The sequence below is a fragment of the Atractosteus spatula genome, chromosome 18, assembly GCF_055471065.1.
Source record: "Atractosteus spatula isolate fAtrSpa1 chromosome 18, fAtrSpa1.hap1, whole genome shotgun sequence".
Taxonomy (NCBI): Eukaryota; Metazoa; Chordata; class Actinopteri; order Semionotiformes; family Lepisosteidae; genus Atractosteus; species Atractosteus spatula.
The window spans coordinates 1312946-1340092 of record NC_142723.1 but is presented as its reverse complement, the minus strand read 5'-3'; the positions used below and the strand labels follow the sequence as shown (position 1 = coordinate 1340092).

The following is a 27147-nucleotide window of genomic DNA, read 5'->3' as shown; positions in this document are numbered from 1 at the left end:
GTGAAGGAGGAAAGGATCCCCGGTAAACGCAATGATTCAAGCACAGGGGGCGCGAAGAAACGTCTGGTTTCGGATGGAGCCGCTTGGGGTCGCTAGTGGCTCACAATTTGCGCAGGGTAGTTCTCCTTCAGTGCAGTATAGCTGGTAGTTGTCAGAAGTATATATTTACACAATTGTCCGCGTTTGAGAACTGAACGAACACGGATGTCATTATATGTACACGTAACTTGCAGTTCTGTACTTTATTGTTTTTATCCCTCGGATAGAGGATATAAATGCATTTTTTCCGTACTCGATTTAAGGTTTTACCTTGTCCTACTAGCAACACATGCCGTACGGCGATTAGACATGGATAACACAATTGTCTCTCACCCGAGCACTGCACACAAATTCCTCGCAGTTAAAAGGGGCAAAGTCACCCTCAGTGGGTTTCCTCAGGTTCAACAGTGAAACCAGTGCCGGAGCACTCGAGTGGGAAGTAAGACGAAATGCGGTGAAGGGGGCCAAGCATTACACAAAGAGTTGTGGGAGTCTGGAACAGATCGCCGAGCTGACATGTCGGCCACCTACAGACAACAGAAAGACAGGAATCTTATATTCGTTGCTTCAGGTGAATGTTTTCACACTTGTGGGTTCTGTGATTCTCCATCGTGGCTCTCGTTTGTCTGCAAATTGCGTATCTGAGTGTAATAAATCCTGCAATATATATATATATTTAATCTTGCAATCTTTCATATGACTTCTTAGAGAATATATCCTGTGCGTGTGTTTGTTTCCTTGCCCGTCACACACTCCGGGTAGCTTTCGTTATGGAACAGTTACATCGAATGTTTCATACGAAGAGCGATCGAGCAAGGGCATGAATAAATCAAATTAAATTTCACTCGCACAGGCTGGAAGAGCAAGACAGGTTCAAAACCCCAAGACAGTGCGCAGAGTGTGAACAGACAGCAGGCCGATAGACGCCCAGCCGGTCCTTGTTCCTTGTTCGCAGTGAATAGGAGCGAGTTAGCAGGCTACACTCCCAGTGGGACACCGCTGTGGTACTCTAGAGCAAGGTCCTTCACTCAGGTTGATTAAAGTACCCATCTGTATACAACAATAACAATAATGACGATGGCGACGATGGCGATGGTGAGAGTAAGCCCTTTGGACAAGAGTGTCGGCCGATTTAAATCGGTGATATGATCGGTCAGAGCAGTGCAAGCAGGTCCCAGTAGGCTGGAGCTGGGAGATTAAGGGACAGGGTGTCGCCAGACGCTCCGGGCAGCGCTGAGTTTGGGGGGCGAGGGCGGACCGTGATCGGGGGGGACGGGACGTCTGGGGGAGGGGGAGGTGAGGGACAGGTTGAGACAAGGGTACGAGGTAGCCGCGGAGGGGGGCCGCCCGGATTATCGGAGCCTCCCGAGGGTGCCTTTAACGGACAACAGAGCGGTGGAGGGCTGACATGATCATAAGTATTTTTTCACACGGTCCTTTCGGAGCTGAGACTCGGGTCGTTACCAGCCCTCTAAAAAAAAAAAAAAAACAACGTGCGTTTTTTACTGCAAAACCCTTCGCACGCGTCTCGGAACAGCAACCGCAACATGCACAGCTGCTGGCCACTGTAGTACCTCCACATGAGGCTGCGGGAGGGCTTTCAAGCCCTAATTTAGTCTTTATCCCAAAACTGAGAATAAAAATCCCCCCCAGCATGGTCTTATGCTGTGAAAAGGGTTAATGCCCGGTGCTGTGTGTGTGTGGGGGGGGGGGTAGGGGCATACTCAGCGAGGAGGGCTGACGGTGAAGCAGCCCCGTGCAATCACACCTCCGCCTGTCCGGCCCCTCGCCCAGCTCCCCGCTCCCCCCCGGTCCGGCGCCGCAGCTCTCGCGATACCGGCTGTCCCCCGGACGGGATGTTGGAGGGCCGTCGTGTGCCTGGGGAACGCGCTGCGTGCAGCCGCTGGATGTCAATGGGCTCGAGCCTGGCTCGGCGGAGCGCGGCGGGCGAGCGAGACGACCACGACCACGGCCACGGCCGGGCCGGAGAGCGCGAGCGGAATCTGACGGCGGTCGCGAGCCCGGGGGAGACGCCGCGCTGAGCCGCCTGTGCCTCGCGCGGCGGAGCAGCGAGGGGCTGGAGCTGCTGGAGAGGCGCTGCGGTGGTGGGGGGGGGTGCGTTTTATTAGATCGGATTTCAGTGAAGGAGAGAGAGGAAAAAAAAAAGGGGGCAACACACAGAGTGGGGGGGGGGGGGAAAAAAAGCCCACAGGAGACGGAGAGGGAGAGCACAAGGATGGACGCTCGCTCCGCAGCGGGATAAGGGATCTGTCGTGTTTATTGTCCTCGATCTCTCTCCTGTATAGATAGACAGTCGGGCTTGTGCCTGTTCCTCGCTGCTCTCTCCCCCGTGTCCCGGCTGCTCTCGGGTGAAGCGTGCGCGCAGCTGCGTGTGGATGCGGGAGAGCCGGGCCGCTCTCCCAGGCGCGGAGCTGCGGAGCCCGGCTCTGCGGACCCGGGCAGCCGGGCTGAGCGGGCTGCTGGGCGGCCAGGGCAGCGGAGACAGGCTGGCGGGGCTCGCCGGGGCCTCCTCCTCCGCCTGAACGCCGGCGTCCCCCCTGCTGCAGGAGCAGGGGGCGAGCGACACAGGGGGAGATGTGATTTTTTTTTTCCCTTTTTTAAAAAAAAACAACAACAACAACAACAACGCAAAAAGACTTTCCTGCGGGGTTTTTATTTTTGGGTCTCATCTACATGGATGGTAAATTTGGGGAGGCAGCCGTCGGGAGAGGACAACATCTGCGGCGATGAAGATAATGGAAGGTTGAGCCTCTAATCCAGTCTCCTTCTGCTGGGGGAGGTGGAGAGAGAGACGTTCAGCGAGAGTGAGTGGTCATTCCGCTTTATGCGGGGGGACAAACCTGCCTAAAGACACGGGGTGCAGACGGGGATCCCCTCTTTCTTGCCTGGCTCTCTTAATTGACCCCCACGCGGCTCTCTGTCGGCCCCGGGGCTCGTACGTGCGATATGGATAAACTCACCATCATTTCAGGATGCCTCTTCCTGGCTGCCGACATTTTTGCCATCGCCAGCATCGCGAATCCGGATTGGATTAACACTGGAGAATCCGCAGGTGAGGATCTGCGTATCGATACAGTCAGAAACCGCCGCTATCGGGGGGGGGGGCGTCTGACCGACTGCTGGTGCAGACGGGGGGGATCCGGGTTTCCCGGTGCGCCTGTCCCCTTTTCCCCTGTCCTAGCTCCAAGGCCAGCTGAACCCACCGGTTTGCGCTTTTCCTGTCTGGTGTGTCTGTCTGTAACCGTTCGGACCGCAGCGGCGCCTGAAACGCGCTTTTTAAACCGCCGTGCCGCCGCTGTAAGTCAGTGTCCGGGCATGGGAAGAGAGGTGTGTGGTGCCGTGTTTATGGCGACGCCGGGACTTCTGCTGCTTTGCACGGAAGGGAAACTTTTCCTGGCGCTGTTTTGTTTTGGTGGGAACGCGGGGCAGTGTCGTGCGCGTCTGCACTAACGCGTGTCGGCGATGCGCCCTCCGCGCTCGCCGCGAAACAAAGAGACGGGGGGGTGACGCGCTGGAGTGTGCCGCCGGGACAGAGCGCGTCCCGGTGCGTCCCGGTGCCTTCAGGCGCACACGCGTGCACAGGTAGCTCCCGGGCCAAGCTCGTTTGCTTTACGCGACCTTTGGTCCTCCGGTAGTGCGGTAGCGTCGCGCAATCTCTCGGTCAGTGGCATTATTATGTAAGGTAGCGAAACAAAACGTCACGGCGTCTGGAAATAATGCTCCATAACTCGCGGAATTGCAGCATAAACTGACTGGGTTTTTCAGTGACCTCGTGGTGAGGGGGTGACGAATTCTCTTCTCCCCGGGCTCTGTTCCTGACTGAACCTTCGCCCCGATCAGCGCCAGCCACACGTGTCTTGAGGCAGACTTGTGGCGCCCGGGGTCATCTCGTCCCACTCTTGTCGGCTAACGGAAGATGCGGAGAGGCGAGGGAAAGGGGCTTCAGGAAACGTAGTTGTAACACTTGCGTGTATCTGGGCGTCCGGCGTCTGCAGTTATGTAGCTCTTCCTGCCCAGCAAGGGAAATGACTTCTCCTCGCCGCCCCCAACCCCTTCTCTTTTCTAAGACCTTTTTTATCTTGTTCTGTTTTGTTTTTTTTAGCTGTTTAGAGTGACTCCTCTGCTATGTCAGTTATTCGGGATTTTTGTTAATTGTGTAGTCAACATCATTTGCACAAATCCCCCAGATCTCCGGTCACCAGCAATTACAGCATCCCCGCCTTTGGCATTCAGAAACAAATATCATTAAGAACGAAGGGTCGACTTTCCTCTTCAGAAGGAGAAACACCTGAACACTGTATGTACCTTGTTCTGATTTCTGCGTGTCTTTATTTGTCTGGTCTGCGCTGTTGTTTACCATCTCCACAGTCCGGAAAAGACTGTAGCCATAATTGAAACATCAAGTGATAATGTGCAAACATGCCTGTGTTGCCTTTAGCGTTCAATCGCGAAGCGTTCATTGCCAGACATCAGCCAGCGTCGTGCGTGAGGCCGTCACCGGCTCTCGTGTCCTCCGATGTCTGATTTTGTAGCCTGTCATACCGGAGTCGCACCGATCTGCCTTGATTCCCGTTTGCACCACTATTTACCTTAAGCCATAGAAAGGAAGAGCAATTTACAACGTCATTACCTTTAATCAAAGAAATTGTTCGCGGAAGTCAAAGGTGATATTTAAAACGGTCTGTTAATAAGGGAAATGACAACGATTTCTCTGCGTGTGTATACTCCTAGTGTGTTTATATACAGTACGGTATACACGATGAATGCGTGGCTGATTCATGAATAGGGTTAACCCCCTCGTCTGATGTTAATGAGCAATGTGTTAATTTTAAAGCAGAGGATTACTTCTGGTTTGTGCTCATGTCGTTGAGGAACAGGTAAAGCTAGCTTCTCACTGGCGTGGAGGTTTGGATGTGGCAAGAGGTTTTATTCCTCGAACTAAAACAAGCGTTTTCGAGAAACTTCAGCCTAGCCCCAGTGGAAATAATATTAGCATTGATTTAGTTGCAGTGAAGTTACTGTGGCTTTGCACATTTGTCTCTGGCTGCCTCTGTATTTCTGTCAGACCGGGCAGCTTTTTCTCGCAAAATATTTCAGGAGCAGTGAAGCAAGCACGTTTTACTATAGGGAATAACATTTGCCATAGCAACGAGTTACACACATTGAAAGCTTTTGCCAAACACAACTACACATTCAGTTCATTGCTGTAGCAGGAAGATACATGGCTATAGTTTCAGAAGAAACACCACCAGCGCATCTGGATATATGCAGCTTATAAATGCATTTCAGAATACATCACGTACAGGAGGGTTTAAAGAGTTAGGCACAAGTGTTTCAATGGCAGCACCATCATCTCCACAGCACAGTCTGGTCGCAGCTTTTGTGATGTTTTCACTCTCCGTTTTTCGAGAACATGTAACTGACCTGCAAAACAGCGATGTTATTTAAGGTACCAGTGTTTGCAAACGGAACGTCATTAAAAAAGAATGAATACGCCAGTATTGATACATGCGCATTTGGTCCAACTTTCTAACCTTCCAGACAGTGGCGATGTGTCAGTTTACACTCCTTGTCTCGGAGTGTATTGTCCGGTGAAACTGACTAGACATTCTGAAAAATAAGCGTGCTTTCTGGAAGTCAGAGGTCCCCTCAGTTTGGTTTAGTCCACAGTCTTTCTTTAGGACTGTTCATGAGGTGGTGTGATGGACGAGCTGGTCTCTCTTTGTAGAGCATGAGCAGTCCACGGACTGCCAGCGGTGGGGTTCTGTCATTGCTGCTGACTGGAGACATTGGGTCCGCTCCTGCGTGTGCAGTTTGTAATATTCAGTGAGGTCTCGAGTGACTATACACTTTTTTTGGGGGGGGGGGTATTTACATTTTGTTTAAAACAAAAAAACAACAACATGATTAGTAGCGCTAACCATGTGTCTTTTTTATATAACTCTCTCCAGTGTGCTACTTCCGGTTGTCTCTTTACGCGGCGACTACATTCTCACCAGAGCAAGGGCAGAGAAGAATCTGGCGGGGTCTCCTTAGAGACGTGGGGCATTGGGTCACGTAATGAGCGTTACAAGACGGTCCGAGTGGGCTGCCCCCGGCTCTGCTTGTGGCTGTAATACTTTATTTGTTCACATTGTTTCAGATCCTTGAAATAGTGGCTAGTGTCTCTCTTGTGCACTCCAAGACTGTGCTTTATCCAGCAGGAGTGTCGGCTCATGAATGCCCGATCCCTTCTCTGGCTTACGTGTCTGAGCTAAGAGTGTTGTAACTATCAGCCCGATTTGGAAACAGTCTCAAACGGGTTGTTTTCTGCGGTGCCCAGGGGCGGGAAGGAGGGACTCCTGGTGTTGTCCTCACCTCCGTCCTGCAGCACTTTGAGGGTTATTTATAACGGCTTCGTTTCCTGTCTTGGTCCAACACAAAAGCACGACGTTAAAGCATGTTTGCCACTAGCTCGTTTTACACGCCTTCCTGTATTCGTGCCTGAAAAGATTTTATAGAGCCGTTTTAAAAATGTAGAAAGGTGAATGAAATTGTTGTGTAATCACGGAGCTATGTGCTGGCGCTGGGATGTTATCTGCCCATGTGGTCCCATGTGCTGTTTTCACAGGAGAGGCGGGTCCAGCCTTATTCCTGTTAGCAAAGTCTTCAGACATGTTTTAGGATGTTTATAACAATGATTACGTAAGTGTCATATAAATAATTATAAAATGGATTAAACAGTTTGGTTGGTCATTTTAAAAACACTGAAAGCTGTTTGTTTAATTCACATTAATAGTATATTCACTAATATACTGTAGTATGACACAATTCTTTAGGAATGAAGTTATTGCCAACAAGACCTCTGTATAACTGTTCTTGTGTTCAGTTGCAATGTTCAGTTGCTAGGGGTTTCCTGCCATGTAATGCTTCTCCAGTTCTTTACCTTCAGAGTGTTGAGGACAGTAACCTGATTGGTAGGATAATCTGGATGAGAGCACGGGTTTCTTGAGAGACAGGTAGGTAATATGATCAGCCACCCTCAAGTTATTTCCCGTATTTGCATTGCTGAGCGCCATTGGTGAAATGTAAAAACATGCAAACGCTCCGATTGATTCAGGTGTTCTGATTCCTCTCTGGGCTTTGGTGTCTCACGGCTCCGGCCAGGCTGCTGTCTGGCTTGAGGATTTCGGCTCAGCAGTCGCGAATCTAACGGTGTTCTGCCCACGGACTTCCCGTTAGGATTTGAAGTGAAACGCAATGTTGTTTTAAGCCACGCAAGGTCAAACCGCAGGATAGTTAGGCTACTATTTTCATTCAAGTGTTCTGCACTTCGGTGTTTCATATTACAGAAATACAAACCTGACACGCAGTGCGCCTGTGACAGCCTGTGTGCGTTTGTAGCATCAGCTTGTGCGTCAGATTTATGAAGTAGGCCTAGTCATCTCTTTCTCTTAATATGGTATTTACCAGGTGCCTACTGCGTGGGAGCTGAAAAAAAAGTGTTCGTTCTTTCTCTTTATGCAATAATAAGGCTTATTAGGCTCAGTGACTCATCAAAGTGCAGGCAAGGCAATTTACTCTCGGTGAACACTGTGGGTGACAAACACAGGGACTCCTGCTAGAATTTCTGCTGTCCATGATGTAAAATAGAGCTCTGTGAAGATTTTGGTGGCTGCTATGAGGACATTAATTATTCTGCTGCGAAAAATGACTGTAATAGAAACAGTAGTCAGATCTAGGATTAAAACAAGCACAAAAGAATGTACTATCAAAATAAATATTTCCATGAATTAATCTTCCATAGCCGAAAAAGAACATGCTCAGTGCCGCCCTGAACTCCAGCTTCCGCCTGGCTTCCCTGAAAATGTATAATTGGTTGATGGTTAATGGAATTCTCTGACGTTCCAAAATCCCGTCATGAAAAGTGTCAGTTATGTGTTCAAGCATTTAAACTTTTGGACAGGTGGAGGTAAGGTTATTTGGAAATGTACGATATTCAGAATAGTTCCTAACTGCTGTGTTCATTTAAACCCTGTATGCTATCTGTGGTTCTGTTAGCTGTTTGTGATGTGGTAAGATATCCATGTCCATTTACGATTGCTTTATTCAGTTCCAGATAGATGTAACTAAATTAAATACAGGTAAACTTCAAACAATTAGAAAACCAGTTGTAAGGAACCCCCGACTGGTTTACTTAAGAGAAGAATTTTACGTTCTCCGAAAGCATGATGCAGAGCTTTCTTCAGCACAGGTTTTTTAAAGTGTTAACATTTTCTGCTGAGTTCTGCTGCTTACGGCAGAAACTTCAACATGCAGAAAAATAGAACGTAAAAGCGTATCTGTAGTGGTGACTGTTAACTTGTTTTCTGTACGAGACGTTAGCGAATGTCTATGAAGAGACCGTGACACCGTGGCTGCACTCTGGCCCTTTCTGAGTTGGTGTGGGGCTCTGTGTGATTCCCGAAGAAGTGCAAGTGTAGTCTATTTTGCAATATTGCCACGGTGAACCATCTCGGAGACCTAGATATCGGTTTCAGAGAAGGACACGTAGTGCAACAGTGCAGCAAAAACTGTGTTTTGCCAGCCTGCCTCAAGCATGCTTGCATGAACAGAAACCTTAAATCTTCAAAACAAACATCTTTAAGCACAGTCCTATAGATTTGGAGATGGGCTCAGGTCAGAAGCTCGGTGTGAAATTTAATTGACGTTGCTTAAGGTTTGCATGTTTTTACTCCATATCGGTTAGACCATGAAGCATATACTGTTGCAGCACAGTGGCCTAAAGATCAAGAAGTGATTAATCAAGTTCTTCTTTTTCAAAATATTTTTTTTTTCTGTGGCACAGTATTTTGTAAAAATATAAAAGCAGTAGTTAATTTGGTAGCTGTTGTCTGCACCTAAACAAACCTCTGTCAAAAAAACTGTCAAATGATGTTAAAAACGATCAGCTTATTTAATTCCCTCTTTAAGCAATTAAAAATATTTTAAAAAGCAATTAGAAAAGACAATATGCAAACAGCTGATATGAGAACAATTGGTTCTTGTAAGGGCCATGATTTAAAATGATCTAATTATTGTTAATTTACAATTGAATTTAAAATAAAAAAGTTTTTTTGCTTTTGTTTTGCGGCCCGTGGTGTATTTAAAAGTAACGGTGTGGTGCGTTGTTGACATGTCCCATCAATTTCTGTCTAGTTCGCAGTAACACAGATCAGGGTTTTAAATGTAGAAGTGATGTTTACTGACTGGGCGTTGCTCTAGAATGTAAGGAGATACAGTTCAGTTGTGGATATGGCGGACAGCCCAAAAGCCTTCTGCTACCCTAAAAAATGTCTGACCGCTTAAAGTGACCTCCTTTCAAGGTTAACAATCATCATTGGCACACTCCTAAATTAATAGAGCTACCAGTTATCATCCTGTTTGTGTTCTCTGGCCACATGCGCATTAATGGACTTCTTAAATGGTATTTTTTGTCTGGGGAAATTGTACATAATGCAGAGAAGAACATTAATACATTCTAATGTAACAAAAACAATTCTAAATTGTAGAATCACTCTAAAAAATGTGCCTTTAACTTAATTAGCCCAGTAAGGTACCTAATGGGAAAACATTACTTTGAGAACGAGCTGGATTGCCTTTACTAATTAGGTCTTGTGGGTAAAAGCCTCTCGGTGGAGACTTCCTTGTATTAAAGGCTAAATGAACAAAATGGATGTGGCAGTCGAAAACGTCACTCTAGTTGTTTAGCTCGTTCTGAATGCAAAGTTTTGATGTGCAATCTGAACACAATTGATTTTAGTTATTTTTAGTTGTTTTAAGATTGGATTGCATATTAATCTCCACTTTATAGTGAATCTTCAGTTCTTAGAGCGTGTATTTTTAGAATATTGAGTATTTCAAATGCCTCAAACATCTGTTCCTGTAGATCTTGTATCTTTGTCAGGGCAAATGTTCGTGTGTAATTGATAAATGTCGGAAGTTTAGGGGAAGAAGACAATCGTGTCTGATATTTGAAGGATTAAATTAAGCTGAATGTTTCTCGAGCAATCTTCCTTGGTTATCTGGGATTTTATTGATGCTCCTGAAGAATTGAATGTTCCTTCGTCTTTTTCAGAGGAAGCTTCTTGTGGGGAAGGTTTTTCACGAGCATTTCTTTTTGTTAGATTGAACATAAATCACTGAAACTACCAAGCGTTTTCAGATGGCATTTTCATTAAGCAGCTATAATAATGAGCACATGATTTATGAAGCTTTTCTTGCACTGAAGATGAGCAGTTGTGATTCAGAATGTGCACCTTCCCATGATGACACCCACTTCATTCGGATCCCAGGGGTTATTGCGATTAAAAGTTAACTGTATTGGGCTGGAGGGCGACAGGCTTCTATTAACCCTTGTAGTTAATATTTTCCAAATGCTCATTGAACGTTGAAAAGCATTGATGTGAAGTATTTTGGGTGGCTGAAGATCACAGACAGCTTAACTTATTTACTTACTTATTGGACATGATTTATGCACCATAACTCCAGGTTGTAAATGTGACTTTGAAATGCTTCAGTAGTATGGGTGTCAAGAAAGCAGTGTGGTATAACAGACTGCTCCTGGAACACCCTCTTGTAGTCTCAGTACATTTATCCAATCATCCCCTTTGTATAAATTCTTTATTTTGTCTTTGTCTTTTTTATTGTGAGATCCTTTTTAATCAGAATTTAAACATGGTAGGATCTGAACATATCCTTTTTGCAAGCAATATCCGTGATTGCAGTGCTTTCTTCTACACTGAAGCAGGTTTTTAACGCAAATAGCCAAAAGTGTGTTTCTGTTAATAAATCATTTAATATTTGTGGTGGTTGAACGTCATTCATTCAGATGATGATAATTGATGTAATATTTATCTAAACTACAATGATGTAAAAATATTGACTCTGTTCAGAAGCGTCTACAATTTTTTTTTTTCCTGTTGTAAGGATTCAAAGTTTTGCTAAACTAGGAGCAGATCATTTTTACTGCACATTTCCATTGAATTCGCAGAACAAAAGTTTTAGGTTAGAACACTGAACTCAGTTTTAAAATCTCCATTTGTTTCTTGACACAGAGCAGTGTATTTATCCATTTAGTAGTAAAAACATAAAATATAAATGCAAAACAGGAAGTACTGAGCTACTAGGGACTGCCTGCTGTTTGAAAAAGATAGTTGTTTGTTGACAGCATTTGTATTAGATGTGGGGAAACAATAAAAAAGAAAATAAAGCAATACAGTGTACAGCCAAACATGTAGACTTTAAATAAGCGAAGTGCAGCTTTATAATGCTCTAATAAGGCCTTGTGTGAAGTATTGTGCTCAATCTTGGTCATTGCATTGGTCACAGAAGAGGTGCTGGGATCAATCCAGAAACGAGCAACCGGTGCATTCTGGGATTTAACAGATCGGTCTACACAGTGACGGCAAGAAGAAGGAAACCAGACGTGAAACGGGAGCGAGAGGACACCAGTGGCAATGAGAACAGGAGGCAGCTCTTTACCCAAAGGGTGGCGGGAGTGTGTAACAAGCAACCGTGTTGTGATGTTGAAGTTGGTACCCTGTTTTTTGTTTTTGTTTTTTCCCACGATGAAATCCCTGGATTGGCTAACTGGCAAGATAGACCAAATGCCCTCCTCTCATTTATAATAACCATAATTTCTCACCGTCCTCGGAACCAAATCTGGTGTGTTAACATTTTATCTTGACGCTTTCCAGATTGACAGTGTTTATGACCCATGTTTTTGTCGAGGGGTTCTCGGCCGCCGTGTGTGAAATTAAGTTCAGAGTTCTGCACAGTTAATGGTCAGAGCTGCTCCTCAGTGTCTCTGCCCGGGTGGCTCTTCACCTGGAGGCAGCTCCTGGTGTTGTGTCACATCTGGCCAGGGCTGCAAACCCCAGGCATAGATCGGGCTGTTTACCTGGTCTCTATGGGAGCCATAGGGGTAAGTCGAGAAGCAACTCCTCCATTATTTATTACAAAAGGCAGGCAACACCTCTACCCTTTTCGTGGATTAAATCATGTTTGTCATCAAGTGAAAACATAAGCAAGGAATCACAATGAAGTCTTCTCTTCCTCTGACAGAATGCCATGCATTGTTTTCATACTAAGGCCAATCCCATGCTTTTTTGGGTTTTACAGTAAAACTACTTTTGGATAATGAATACATTTAGAAATAATTCTGAATATTCCCTTCCTCTACCTTTTCCAGGAGCAGCACAATAGCTTTTTACGGTGAAATTAGCGATGTCTAAACTGTATGCGAGGTAGGATCCTGTAATTAATGTCCTGCCGAGAGAGTTTATCTTCCCCTTCTCCTCTGCTGAAAGGAAGTTCAGGAGTGGCTGTGTAGGCTGTCCTCTGGGTTACATTTAGTCCTTATATACACCCCCTTTCTTTCAGTGGGCCTGTTGTCTTCCATCCACTCACTCTTCTGAAAAGCATGACAGTGGCTCATTTTGGTCAATCTTTATTATAGTTTAAAATCATTGCTTTTTTAAAAAAATCTGAAAAACATTCTTGGTATATTCTATGACAATGACCCGTATAAGGACTCTTTTTTTTGGAGGTCAGAGTCTTGCAGATGTCGACTGTCTCATGAACAGTAACAGACTTGAACTTAAGCGTTTCGTGTTGCAGGAGCGGAGGGGTGAATTAAGATTTTCAGCTCGAAAACTGCAGCAGGTGAAGCCTGGAGCTAAGGACGTCCAGGGTCTAGATAGATAGATACTTTATTGATCCCGTGAGGGAAATTGCAGAAAGTGTCTGCCTAGAGGCCTGGTCCCCGATCCCCCCAGACCCTGTGTGTTCTCAAGCCTTATTAAACAGCACAGGAAAGGGCTGTGCGCTGTTAGCCTTGCCAGTGGAGGTTGCACCAAGCATGAGAAACCGGGGATCCAACAGAAGTATCGAAATAATTGTATTGGAATAAAAGCCTGTAGTTTTCCCGTTTTATGTGCACAAAATCTAGCTCATTAACTGTGTTGTTAATTTTATACGGCTTTTTTTGTTCATGTTTATTAAGGATGCCAATAGCTCTCGAGCCCACTCGACTCTGAAAGCAGGCATGCCTTGGTTTTGTAGCCACCAACAGGAACTGTTAAGATGACAGCTGGCAAAACAATGCCACAAGCTACGGGATCTGCAGCAAGCAGTACTTTGAAAACACGCTTCTGAAGTCAGTGTTGGGCTGTTTTTAAAAATGCTTTATTTTCTTCCAAATGATTCCTTTGGCAGTACCCTTGTGTGCGATGGGTTTAACCCTGTTTTCCTACCTTCGTCTTGGATGTTTGTACCTTGTCAGAAACACAAGGTCAGCAGTGTGATCTGTGCCCTGGTGAAACCAGTAAACCTTTCTGCTTAACTCACATCTCATGCATGTTTTTTTGCCATGACAGCATATTTCAATATGCTTCTGATTCGGAGATCGTTCCAAATGTTGTAATCATCATATATCAGACTAATAGCACACTGTACTCTGTGTTAAATGGAAAAAAAAATACTTTTAAAAAGGGTGCAATGAATTATGTGCTCATTTTGCAACCTTTTTTCTTTATCTGTCAATAAATCGCACTCGCCTTAACTGTCTGTGATTCAGCATAAGCTCAAACAATATTCCTTTTAAGAAACTCTTTTGTGCTTTCCAGGTTCAGTGCTTCGTTTCTTTGGAACACTCAGTGGGTATTTAAATGTGAGAGTAATGGACAATACCTTTAAGAAGGTTGTGCTGTTTTGTTTTTTCTGGGACCAAGGTGGCTGGTCTGTTTCACTTCTAAAAAGCTCTTCTGAGATGTTGTTTGACAAAGCAGTGTGAGAAAGTCATCGTACAGTTTAGCTCTGTAACGTTAAACAGGGCCCACAGAGATGACAAATACTACAGTATAGATGGGTAAAGATCCAGAATAGCTGTCTGTATTTAGAGAGTAGCGCTTAACTCTGCAATTGCTAGAAAGGCGCTTCAGCATGGCAGGGTGTGCTCTTAGAAGCAGTATGCTATTGTTAAATTGCAAGAGTAAATAAATCATTTCCTTTGTAAGGAGGTGATTTCCTTTTTGAAGTTCCAAAAATGTGGCGTTAAACTGTTTTCTGTTTCACTGTGACATTTCACCTCATTTTTATGTGACTAATTATGTTGATTAACAGGGGTTTAAGAGGACAAGTAAGTATTTCGGGGGTCATTCTAGCAGGAACAAGGGTGAAAACCTTCTCCTTTGCTGTGTATTTTGTCAGAAGATGCGATGCTGAAGACAAGAGAAGAGAAACGGGCGACTAAACTCATGGCAGCGTTTGCTGTTGCATCTCGGAGTCGTACATTGTTTTAGAACTTGTATGATTAGACTCCCTGGTGTGTCTGGGAGAAAGCCAGAGGACTTGCGACTCAGCAGGGTACCTCTGACGGTGTTCAGCAAGGAGAGTGGCATTGTGAGGCCTTTTCCCTAAATCTGCTGCTCGGTGCTTCCAGTTTTGCCTTGTTTGACATCCTGCATAGCTTTTAAAGTGTACAGGTGAGCACGCAATATATACAGTCTGTGTTTATGCATATAAGATAGTTTAAAAGAATACTTAGTCCACTGTTTTCCTTTTTTTAATTTCACTTCTTGGAAAAATAAGCGCCTTTGGGGGCTATTAGGCAGGAGTGTTTTAATAAGTTTGCTAATTGCAAAGTTGACGTGCTTTTGCCAAGTGCTGTGTTTGTGTTCTTGAATTTCAGAGGGAGGACCTGTCCTCCTTACACTGCATTTTCCATTCTTCTCCCAATAGGTGCTGTTGTGTAACAGAACAATATTTTTCCATCTCGCTACCTAGTCAGTTGAGTGACCTAGCCACAGGGTGTTTCGCCGTTTTGTTTCCTAGCAAAGCAGGTTAGGTTTGGCTTTGAATACAACAGATAAATGAAGCAGTAAAAGAAACAATACCTGGTTTAATGTCCTAGACATTAGCCTGTGTTTTATGTCAAATTCAGGGGGAAAAAAAACCTGGCAGTTTTGTTCAAAGTGAAATACAGAAAAAGACCACAGTGGAATCTGCTTTGTTGTGGTTTTAAAATCAGCTGGAGCAAACATGGAAAAAAATTAGGCTTTCTGTATAAGAGACGTGCGGCTGATTGATACAGTAGAGCTGCAGCCTGTCAGACCTTTTGTGTCTGTAGGCTGGGCTGACTTGATTATCTGCAGAGCTGCTTTTCTCAGCTGTGTTCCTCCAGCTTGTGTTGTGAGTGGCCGTGTCTCCTGGAGCAGATGAGCGGGGCTGTGGGGGACTGCAGGAAGAGTTGCTCAGCAGTCATGCTTACCCAAATCCCCCCCATGGATGATGACAGCGCTGAACTCTTCCTCCTGTACTCTCGCCAGGCAGCAAGCTGTAGAGCTTGTGTGTGCAAGGAAAGCCCAGACTGAAATAAGGAGGTGCTTCTGTCTTTTGCAGTTGATTGTGCTTGAAGCCCTCATTCCAGAATAAATGTTTATTGATGTACGTTTGTTTTGTGTGGGTCAATAAAAAGCTACGTTTTCATAGTTTTCCATAAGTGTAGTCGAGGGTTATGATTGCTGTGTCTCCATCTGGATAATGTGAGTAGACAGCGTATCCTCCATACCGTGTCTGTCGGACTGCGGATTGTGAGGTTTAGAACACGATTCAGCACGGACAAGGGGATGCAAGCTGTCATGTCATGTGTTGTTAAAGGTGAATCACGTTTCTTTTTTTACAACAGTACTGTGCAGATTTCCTTCATGAGTGTTTTAACCTGTTGCATTGTTTAAAAGTGTCATCACCGAGTCGAAAGTTCAAATACAGGAAAGGGTGTATATTTGTGCTTTTGTTTCGTTCTTTATTGCAGTTCTTCCCTAAGCATGTTGTGGATGGTCTAGCACCTCCACAGGCTGTGATTCAAGTGCAAGGAGCAAGCAGTGATGAATTAATGAGAATCCTTATTTCTTTAAACATGTTACTAGCCGCTGCACCGTCCTGTAGGATGTTTAAACTTTTACAAAAAATATTTTTAGTAAGCCATCTGTGATTTTAAACATTTGCCTCCCACAAATGGAGTTGTTTTACAATAGGTGCCTTTGTTGTGGTAAACACTGAACGTTTTGCAGACAGAGCCCTTCCTATAGAGAGGGACTTGATTACATCACCTCAGCAGAAACAAACGTAGCTTTTATTCAAAACAGCTTCATTTAAACTAATAGGATTTGACAGTAAATTTCTGAGCACCAGTTCGAGTAAGTGGATTAGTTTGACAATTTCATGCAGGTTTAAATCCCTGCTTTTCAGTTGCTCTGCTGTTCTTCTCAATGGAGCCCCTGCTAATGTGTCCGTTGGGATCAGCCAGTAGTTTCTCTGCAGTGGTAAATCAAAACAATGAGGCTGCGGAATGAGACAGGTTTCAGAATGCATTCCTATAGGCGCTGAAGAAAGGCGTTGATACTGTGAGATTGTGCAGTTGTCTGCATCATAAAGTTAATCTCTCTGCTGGCTCAGAAAGGCCTAACTAGGGGTTGAGGTGCACTTGAGGAGGAGAGAGACATCTTTTGTGAGCATTTGACTACACTCCAGTAACTGCCTCATTTCTGGTGATCCCTGAGAATACGAGATGTTAGTGCCACAATATTAGTGTCATTTTATAACATGGATTTGTGTGGGGTTTGCAGAGTCTGCAGAAGGCAAGATAACACACTCTTCACTCCTCTGGGCAGAGGCTGCCAGGTATTCCTGTTTCTAGTGTACGAATAAGTGATGTGTGAAAACGAAGCATGTTTTTGTGGTCTTACGCTGATGGGCCAGTGCGGTGAGTGGCTGTAAATGTACATGATAGCGTGCCTGCTTGTTGTAATGGAGATATTCAGATGTGAACTTGGAAGCAGCAGGGGACTGACTGGTGTTGGGGAAATATTTCTAAAATACAGACATTAGCCTCTATTAAACCCTGTAAATACTCTTCTAATGCACTCTAAATACTTTGGCTGTTGCACAAATCCCTGTGTCACACAAAAGCAGCTGGCAAACACTCATTTCAACCTTTTAATAGTCTAAAGGGAGAAACAATCGCCCTTTCTGAGGGTTTTTCGATATTTACGGTGCCCTTTATTGTAAGCTGCACTAGTTTAACAGTGCAGTATGAAGAAGTAAAACCCTTCTACTGCCTTAAAACAGAAGTCAGACATTGTACTTCTTTAGAAATATTTTTTATTGCTGGTGATTCCAAAATAAATGACGGAATAAATTGTGCTTTTCCGACTTGAGCCGAATGTTGCTTTTACATACAGAGTGAAAGTAGGTGTGTAGTACAGTCTGTTGTTGATCGCTTAGGAATGCCAGGACTGTGATAGCCCTTGTGTTGTGAAGTTTGTGTTGCTGAAAGTGAACGGGAGTGGTATTGCTAATCAAAGAGAATACTGTACCTCTTCTGCATTTCCTTTTTACTAAGTATATAGTACTTCCCAGGCTGATGGCTATTTTACTGCGGGGTGAGAGGCAGACCCCCTCTGGTTTGAGCTTCCTTGTTATTAGCTTACAGCCTGTTTCAGTGCAGGGTTACCCCTTACAGATGGTGTTCGGAATCAGGATTTTAGGCCTGGTGTGTCTGAAACTCTGAAATTATTTACCCCATCAAGAATTTTGGAGCATCCAGTTTGTTCTCATTTTCTTCCTGATTTAATACTTAAATAATAAGCTGCCTTATGATGTGTTGTGCGTCACGTAATGTGCTTCTGTATTCTTGTATTACAGGCAAGGCCTGAAATGTCATGAGATGCGCTTTGCTTTTCATTTGGTCTGACGGAGTGGTGTGGCCGAAGGGAAGGACTGCGGAGTTAAAATAATGTTAATCCCTAACTCCGGAGAGTAGGGGAACGGCAAAATCAAATACGCCTCTTTCTTCTCCGTTGTGGAAAAAATGAGTCATTCTACAAATGTTGCTGTGCGGCGTTTATCCTGCTTTTTTAGTACCTCGCCATCAAACCTTTCAGCGGTGCCCAGTATTCCACCTCGTGCACTCGCTGGCTATGTTGTTTATAGATGTCTGGCTGTGGTCAATGCCCTGGTGCACACTTCCTGTGCTGCTGGCTGGGGGCGGGGCTCTGTTTGTGCTTTCTTTGAAAGACATCACATGGCACAGGCCTGAGATCATGGGTTATTAGGCCCCTTTAAAACACACAGGCTTCAGAAATTGATGGTATATTAACTAATGGCCAGAACCCTTAAGAGCTAAATTCTAAAACACCTTGTTTAGAAAAGTATGCTTTATATATATATATGTGTGTCATGTGTTATATGCAGTAAGATACAGGTAGTCATTTGTGTTTTTCTGAAAAGTAGTTAAAGCTCTTTATTCTTTTGAAAAGGATTTGGCTTATGTAATGCCTTCAGAGTCTAAATGCACTGTTGTTTTGTGTGCTCTACGTTTAGACCACTAAAAGTTGATTTGAGAACAGACTAACGACATTCAAGTACAGGGCTGGGTCTTTTCTGCAAACTGATTTTCTCAGCCAGTATCCACCTGGTTTTATTGCTCGGCTCTTCCTGTCCTCGCAATCAAGCAGTCACTTCACTCCTCAGTAAGCGCAAGCCCGTTAGACAGCTCCATTTTAGGGCTGAATCTTTCCGTGAAGGGTAGCTCCCGGGGAATCCTCTAGTCGTCTAGAGTTTGATTTTGTTTTATTCGTTATTAGGATTATGGTAGCTGGAGAAACGGTGGTGGACTCGTTGTGCTTCAGATTAAAGGATCAGGGGTTGTGCACCGATTTGGAATCTCCGGTGTCGAGCACGAGCTGGAAGGTGGGAGGAAGAAATGTCGAAGAGGGTTTCGCACCCTGCATAGGCTTCTCACGTTTCCTTTGTCTTCATGATCCTGGTGCGTTTCCACTGCAGCATTACCGCATCCCAGAAGGAATCCAAAATCAAGCCACATGCCAGCATCAGCACCCGGTCTTTTCAAGGAGTCAAAACGATCTTCAGTCACAAACGACGGGGGGCCATTTGAACCCATCCAGCCAGTTTGACAGTAGCTCATTAGTCCAGGGATCTCGTCCAGCTGTTTTTTGAAAGAATCAAATGCATCCACAAAGTGAATTACTTCAACAGGAGCTAATAGAGGATCTATTCCATCTTAAAAGAGTTTTTCATTTGGCTTTTGTAGTCTACAGTATATAAATCTTTTTTTTCGTTCCGCAAAACCCGCAAAGAGTTAAACAGAAAAAAACCTGCAGTATAAAGCAGAATGCAAGTATTTTTCCAAGTTTCCAATCAGGAAATTGATTTCTTCAGGCTGTAGCCTTGATAGAGAAGCCCAGTGAAAAGCAAGCTTCATCAGTCATAGACAGCTGTTCTTGTAGCGTTTAAGGTCTGAGCTCAGAACTGACTTGTATAAAACTGTTGGGCCCAACAGGCAACTAAGTCAAAATCTGATCTTGGACAAGTCATCTGTGTGTCCCCTATGGAGGTGGGCAGAGTGTCATACATGCTGTGCGAGTTATTCCTTTCAGCCAAGCTACATATGAATTACTAAAGCACCAGAGACCTCATTCATTTTTTTTTGCTGCTTTTTAATGTCTTCATCCGCCAGGCTTGTTTCCATGCCAACCACTGTACATTTTTCTAAAGGTGAAACAGAAATGAATCAAGAGGTCACCACTGCTGGGAGTTCTGCGGTTTCATTAAAAATGAAATCATCATTAAAAAGCCCAAATACGTAACGGGCTTCAGCTGGATAACTTTGTCAGCTGCTAATGTTTTTTATCATGTCCTGCCTGACCACATTAAACAGGAGCAGCCTTGCTCGGAGTGTCAGCGCGTAAGAGGAGATGCACATTGGCCTCTGTTTCTCCTGCTGGCACACTAGTACTGGAGCAAAACTAGACACCTTCACAGTGAACGAGCTGGTTTTCATGCGATGGACCTGCAGGCAGATGTGTGTGTGTGTGTGTGTGGCTTAGCCCTAGCTTTGTGATTAACCCGTTTATATTCAGAGTGCTGAGCCCCAGGGAGTGTTTTGGACAAAGCTTTAAAGACCCCCCAGCTGTGATAATTCATTTTCCAAAATGTATTCCCCACTACGCTAAACATGGCTTCTTGCCCTTTAATTCCTGCCCTGTTCATGTTTCATCCCCAAAGGCAGCTTGTCAGGGAAGACTCCTAAGTCAGGAGAGTCTTTTTTGAGGTTAATTGATTACGAAAGGGGCTAATGGACGCTATCTGTGTCGGCCTTGTGATCATTTCTAGCCCATTGACTAGAGACTAGGAAAGAATGCCAAAGGTCAGGAGAGTCGGCACGTACAGTCGTCTCACGGGTTTGATCTGTTCAGGAGAAGTGTCGGTACAGAAGATTGCCCTTTTCCGTTTTGGTTTTTCGCTTGATCGTCCAGTTCTTCCAACTGTCCCCACAAAGACATCCCCACTTAACCTCCTGTGTGAAGTGAGCCCCGAAGAGAACTCGCCTCCTGCCGTGTTTTCGTGGTTGGAAATCCCCACCCCTGGGGTCTGAGGAGTGCGGGGACCAACTGTACGAACACTTCGCTGTTTTTGCATGGCCTTTCAGTGCCTGCGGGTCCATGCAGCGTGGTGCGAGTCTGTGCCCTACAAGCTCCACTGGCACCATGGTAAAACATGTTGGCTTTGGAAGACCAGCTGACCGCAGAGTACAGTCTCAGAGTGTCACAGTACATCGAACTTTTGTCTTTGTCGACCAATGCTGTTATTACTGTTGCTTTCTAGGCCAGTAATGTGCTTTAACATCATTTCAATAAATAATCGAGGTAAAAACGGCAGGCATGGTAAGGTCATTTCTGTTTCTTTGTCTGCCCTTTGGACAGAATCTGATTTGTCGTCTTAATTTGAGTTTGAAATGCTGTTGCATTCCTTCCATTCAGGTCAGGTAATCGTCTTCTCTTACTGAAAATATAAGAACAGCTTTTGAAAAGAATCTGCTGTATAGTCGTCTTGTCACAGGCATTCTGTACAAGCCCTGGTTAGTTAAAAGGCATGACACATCAGAAGCTCAATGGGAAGTATGTCATTCTTTTTCTGGTGTGCGGTTTTTAGATATTTCTAAGTACCTGTAAATTTACTAACACTGAATAAGAAGAGAGATTTTGAATTGCTATAATGGAAGCTCTTATGCAGTGCTCATTTCAGCTTTTTTTCTGCTTGCTTGTATAGTTCATTGTAGCACACTTCAGTTAATTATTGATCCAATGTGGACAGATTCGTGTTTTTTTGCAAGCGCTGGTGATCTACTGTGCTGTAATTGCGGTGTGGTGAGCAGCCTGCCCGGCTCTCCTGTAAGGCTGTGTCTCCTGTCCTCCATGCGTCCGCCCCTCGCTGTGAGGCGGGCTCTGCTCTCGGTGCTGAGTGGCGTCTCAGGCCTGTGCTTTGTGTTGCAGGTGCTCTTACCGTGGGCCTGGTCCGACAGTGTCAGACTATCCATGGACGGGACCGGACCTGCATCCCCCCGCGGCTGCCTCCGGAATGGGTCACCACGCTGTTTTTCATCATCATGGGGATCATATCCTTGACTGTCACGTGCGGCTTGTTAGTGGCTTCACACTGGCGCAGGGAAGCCACGAAGTACGCACGCTGGATAGCATTCACTGGAAGTAAGTTTCTTTTGGGTTCCTCCAAACACGCCACCTGTGGCTAATTTGTACTCCTCATTTTCAGTTTCAGGATGGTTAGAAGAGCATTCTTCACTGTGCCCGTACCTGCACTGCACACTGTCCTGGGGATTTTGGAAACTATTTCCATACTTTGTGGGGTCTGGCAGAGGATCCTGTAAAAAATACTTCCTGCTCTTGATAGGGGAAAAATAACCTAAGAACAGAAAGTAAGAGTTTTCTAGGACTTTATTTTACTTTAAATAGAAATACTGTTTGTGAAGGCTTTCATAAGCAGTGTGTCCGTAGGAAACTAAAGCAATTTCTTTAATATTATACAGAAGAGTTTTGGTCATTTCTCCAGTATAATTTTAAAATAACTCTACGGTCCGCCTGTGAAAACCGTTTTGGAAGGGGACCCGAGTCTCGTTAGGGCTCATGTCTCCCATCCAAGTTGATAATCCTGATTCCTTGAGCAGTGCTGGCCTGAGGATATCCATCCGCACAGCAGTGCCAGGAGCAGGTGGTTCTGGTCTCTGGGAGATGGTGGTTGATGCTGACATACCCATCTGCCGGGCTAATCCTGCACATGTAGAGAACTGTAAGGAAAACAATGGGTCTGCTCTTCTGTGCAGGGGCTTGGCAGCCAGCTTCGCCGGTAGAAGTTTCTTTTTCTGGCTGATTAGTGTTGACCTATCTGAGCACCAGCCTTGTACCAGCATCAGAACATACGTCTAATTACTTCCAGCTCCACCAGTTTCCAATTATGAACACTGCTTCCTGCATAAATCTCACCGGTTCAGTGTTCAATTATAACAATGCCGTCTGACCATTAGAGAAGAATTCATTGTTTACGGGCTAAGGAGAAAGTTCTCAAGCCACTAGGGATCGGCCTGTATTCACACAGCAATTACATGTGCTCTGATTTCCCCTTGAGAAGAACAAAGAGGACATTAAACCCCAGCGCTTATAAACTCTTCTTTAAAAACTAACACGCATTCTGCCAGTTATTCTCTCTGCAATCTTTAGGATTCTGATATGAACAAAAAGCATAAAGTGTAAAGAGTGAAGCACAAGTCTTTCTGAGACGTGACTGGTGCTGGTTGTAGATTTTGGGATTCAGTATGCCGGAGCAGCCTTTGTAATGGAGTCTGCTTGTGCCCTTGGGCTGATCTGCTTCATTAGTGCACAGAGGCCAACATTGCCTTGATTTCTCATTCTTTATTGCTGTTCACAGAGGAAGACAGCCTTCTGCTGGTGCTCTGTAGCGCTGCGTTTGGTGTGAACTACATCTGTGTGAGCTGCGGTGCTTCTGGCTGCTGCAGATCAGCTTTGAAAACTTAACGTAATTAAAACACAGTTCCCATGGTGGTTAAAGAGAAATGTGACAACTTTGGTTTTCAGCAAGGACCCGAGCTCAACAGTGTTACAGAGGTAGAGCAGTGAGAGCTTCCTCCTGAGCTGCTGAACTGGAAGAGGAATTTTAGTGTCCCTGCTGAGAAAAGCTCAGAGATAAACTGAAAACCAAGATCAACACTGTTGTTTTTAGAGGAGTGCTGTCTGCATTGCATTAGTGTTCAGGCAGTCAGCTACAACCACAAGGTCCAGGCTAAGGGCTTGGTACACCTGAGTGCTGGCAAGTTGTGGTCTGCTTCAGTCAGCAATAAAAGCTGTTGCCGGCCTAGGAGGAGTTCAAGGAAGAAAAAACAGATTAATTCCTAATATAATTCATGTCAAATGCAGACAAAGTAAAGAAGCTAAATATCTTTAGTATTGACCAGATGCTTGCAACAGTATTTGATGTTTTAAAAAACAAGATATAAAGGTGATGTGTGTGTGTGTATATATATAAAAAGATATTGACAAGACAATGCAAAGAACGGCTCCTCTCAGTCACCAACAAAATTCAGAGGAAATGCCTTTCACACCTGAAATGTGAGGCACTTCTGTCCTTAAGGAGTTGGAGCTGGATTGATTGAAGAGCTACTTAGCCATACAAAGCAACACTTTGGCGCCCTGATGGAGGCACCTGGACAAAAGTTTTGATTGAGATCAGAGGGTCAGATCCTGTCCTACTTCTCTCTCCTTAATAATCATTTTTAATATTCTTATGTACAAATTGAAATTTTGACAAAAATATTTTATGCTAATTCACCTTTAATGTTTACGTGGGCTGCCGCGTCAGCATGTGTTGGCTGTACAGGAACAAGTAAAGCTTAATTCCATGCTGAAACGTTTTCTTCCTTCTGTCTTTCCAGTGTGGATTTAACTTTCATTAATATTGGGTATGTCAGATATTAAAGTTCAGGCAAGTGTTGTAGCAAATTATTTTCCTGCTATTTATTGTGGGTACATCCCTGAATGTCATCTTAATTATCTGCTAAACTGTGAGCACACTCCACTGGGCTGTTAATGTTGCTAACAAATACAGTGATTAAAATAGTGCGAAATGGCTGCTTTGATTTCTCTGTGGGAGTTTTCTGCAATAGTCTTAAAGTGCTCTGTCATCATTTCTGTGCTGACTTTGCATCTGTCTGTCCAGAAGTTTAAAGTGCCAATTACTTCCTAAAAAGAAAAATATGTATTAAACTATCTTGAAATCTTAAAAGATAATATAGGCCAGGAAGAGATTTATTTCATGAGCCTTAAAATGTGACTCATTTTAATAAATAGTTTCTAATACAAAAATATCAGGCATTGCTAATTGAGAATCTATAACACTTATAAATCATTCTATTTTGTTTTTTAATGATTTGAATTTGTCGATGAGTCCCATGTTTTTTATTAATAGGGATTTTTAATTGCTGTTTCACAGTTTAAATCAAGATCGTTGGATAGCTCATCCTAGTTAAATGCTGATGAGCTGGCATTGGAGTCTTCACAGGAATCTCAGTCGTATATCCAGCCCAGTTTTTATCTCTGTATTTGGTGTAAACCTAATTTGTATGGGGAAACAGTAGGGAAGAGAATTAAGAGCAATTTTCTTGAAAGCACTAGAGTATAAAGTATACCAGCTGATGAAAATCTGTTGAATGTGCAGGCTTTAAATGTAATATTAATGCATTGAAATTGTCTTGAGAATCTGAATTGGGGAATGAATCGAAGATAAATGGCTCAAAATTGTTCTTAGTTTTTTTTTGAGATTTGTGATTGTCACACTTTTTTGGGAAATGAGTCATTTTTTGCGGAGGCGGGAAATCATAAAGTAGGACATAGATAAAGGGAGATCTCTGCTTGAAAAAACAGTCTGGATGCACTGTTCTGTACAGTGTGTTCTTTGGTTTAAAAGGTATAAAGAGGAAATGCTTTGTGATTACGTTTAACTCTTATGATCCTGTAAGCTCTTGGTTTGTGCATGTCAGACGTACAACTGGCAATATCTTTCAAAATCTCTTAAAGCCGTGAAATGAAAGTCAAGATGTGACATTATGTGTACATGCTGATTTCTTGTGCACAAGGCAGAGGCAAGCAATGCATGTGTCTCCGATACCCTGCTGTTTACCAATAACTTACAAGGCCTGTCATTCATAGATTAATTTAGAAATGTTTGCTTTGGGTGGGTGTTTCTCAGTGTGCCAGCTTTGTTTTTAATCTTCCACATACGGGCGACTGGTATGCATTTTCATAGCCTTACACAGGTGCTTGGTAGTAGTGGGTTGGCTTCAGGCCACTGTAGATGAAAGGGGGCTTTGTGCCATGTGCACAAGACCCTACTATCCATAGAGGAGATGCTCAGTCCTCTGAACAGGTTCCTTATTTCTGTTCCAGGTCAAGGAAGCCACTGCTCTGCAACGCAGTCTGGACTAACATATGGGCTGTCAGCAGGGGCAGACATAAATATTAGCCACTGTCTGCCTGGCTTAGTGGGTTAGCCGCCACACTCCCTCAGCTGGTCTCGCAGAGTCGGCGAGCAGCACCATGTGCTCTTCAGGCTGTCTGCAACGGAAGGCCGCTGTGCTGGTAGTGCAGTTCGGCGTTGGAGGGAAAGGTCGCGACCCACATTTAAAAAGAGTTTCCTTGATTTCCTGCTGTAGGAAGTCCAGCACTAACTTGTTGAATGACTGCTTTTGGCACCTTTTCAACACTGTTTTGTTTAAATCCACTTTTTATTTCATTTCAGAATAAAAGCTCTGGTACCCGAATGCGAGATGATGTACAGGTTATGGAACTTCATCTGACTAATTTCAATTTCAGTCTAAAACAGCAGGTTTTGCTGATGCATTTTGTTAGTCTGGCCAGTACTTTAACAACTTAGAAATTATGGCACCCAAGGCCTTTATATAGCTAAATCAGATGTTCTATATTTACATTTGTATATTAAAGAATAAAAATGTTTAATTTGGATCATTTCAAATGTATAGAAAGTAAATAAGAAAATGACCAAAGTAACCTGATACAAATAACAAAAACTCACTGACACAAATATGTAAAAAACACAGATAAAGTGAGTAAGCAAAACTGCAATAAAATAAAGGCTGAGGGAAATCAGGCTCTTCTGAAAATACAGTCAGTAATGCAATATTGTACTGTATATATGCGGAATTACAGGTTAATAAAATATAAAATAAAATATAACACTGAAATGGTGTTCTTTTGATCAGTTTTAATATTAACTATGGATTTAATTAATGGATTTAATTTTGCAGTTTAGTTTGCAGACTAACGATTCAGTGTGTAGCCATGACACCCGTGCGTGACAGCGGCAGTGCAGTGCAGACACAGACGTCTTCAGTGCAGACGTTGCTCCTGTTCTGCTCAGTAAAACCTCTGTAATGGTTAAATAGCCTTGAGGTTCTCATTCCAAATACAGTGCAGTGTTTTATCTTACCATTGGTAAGCTGTGGGAAAGAGCCCTTCAGGGCTTGTTTTGACTACGCTGGAGCAGAATTGCCCGACAGATGTTAGCAAACACGTTACAGTACTTAATCTGTGTGTTTTTATAATCCGATCATGGCCCTGATGCGTGTCTACATTTGCATTATACAGTTTAAAACTTTATTCACAGAGCTGTAAAAGTGACTGATTTTGAAATGTGATTTCAATGCCTGATTTGTAAACCACTAATTGAATTTTGCTATATCTTTTCTGTCATTCCCCCCTTATTTGTGCTTCAGTGAACTGGACTTTCTGAAATATTCTACACTGTGGGAGTAGCAACAGAAGCCAGATTGTCCAGTAATACACGCAGCAGCTGCTGTCCATCACAGTAGTCTGAACGCTTGTGAAATATTTATGACTTCCATTAACATCAAAAACTGTTGAGAGGGTGGATTTAAAAATAGGTTTTCTGCTAGAGAACTGTTACATGTATAAAACTGCAGCCCTAAATACTTAAGGGGGTTGATCTGCAAGTTAACCGTTTTTGTGGAATTAACAGATACAGTATGTGTGACTCACAGTGTCCCTTGTTTGAATTTTCAAGAAGGCAGTATTAAACTCATTTCCAGTTACTGTATCTCTACTATTCGGTCGATCAGACATGAAATGGGATATTGAGGCATAT

At 43.9% G+C, this 27147-nt stretch overlaps 1 protein-coding gene across 1 annotated transcript in view; it reads left to right on the top strand.

The window, feature by feature from the left end:
• Positions 1-1935: 1935 nt before the first annotated feature.
• LOC148818305 (uncharacterized protein C16orf52 homolog B) overlaps positions 1936-27147 on the top strand; it is a 32527-nt gene continuing 7315 nt past the window's right edge. Inside the window, exons 1-2 of the mRNA XM_088936717.1 lie at positions 1936-3112; positions 21435-21647. Coding sequence (XP_088792843.1) covers positions 3007-3112; positions 21435-21647 — 319 coding nt within the window. The 5' untranslated portion in view covers positions 1936-3006. The remainder of the gene's footprint in view (positions 3113-21434; positions 21648-27147) is intronic.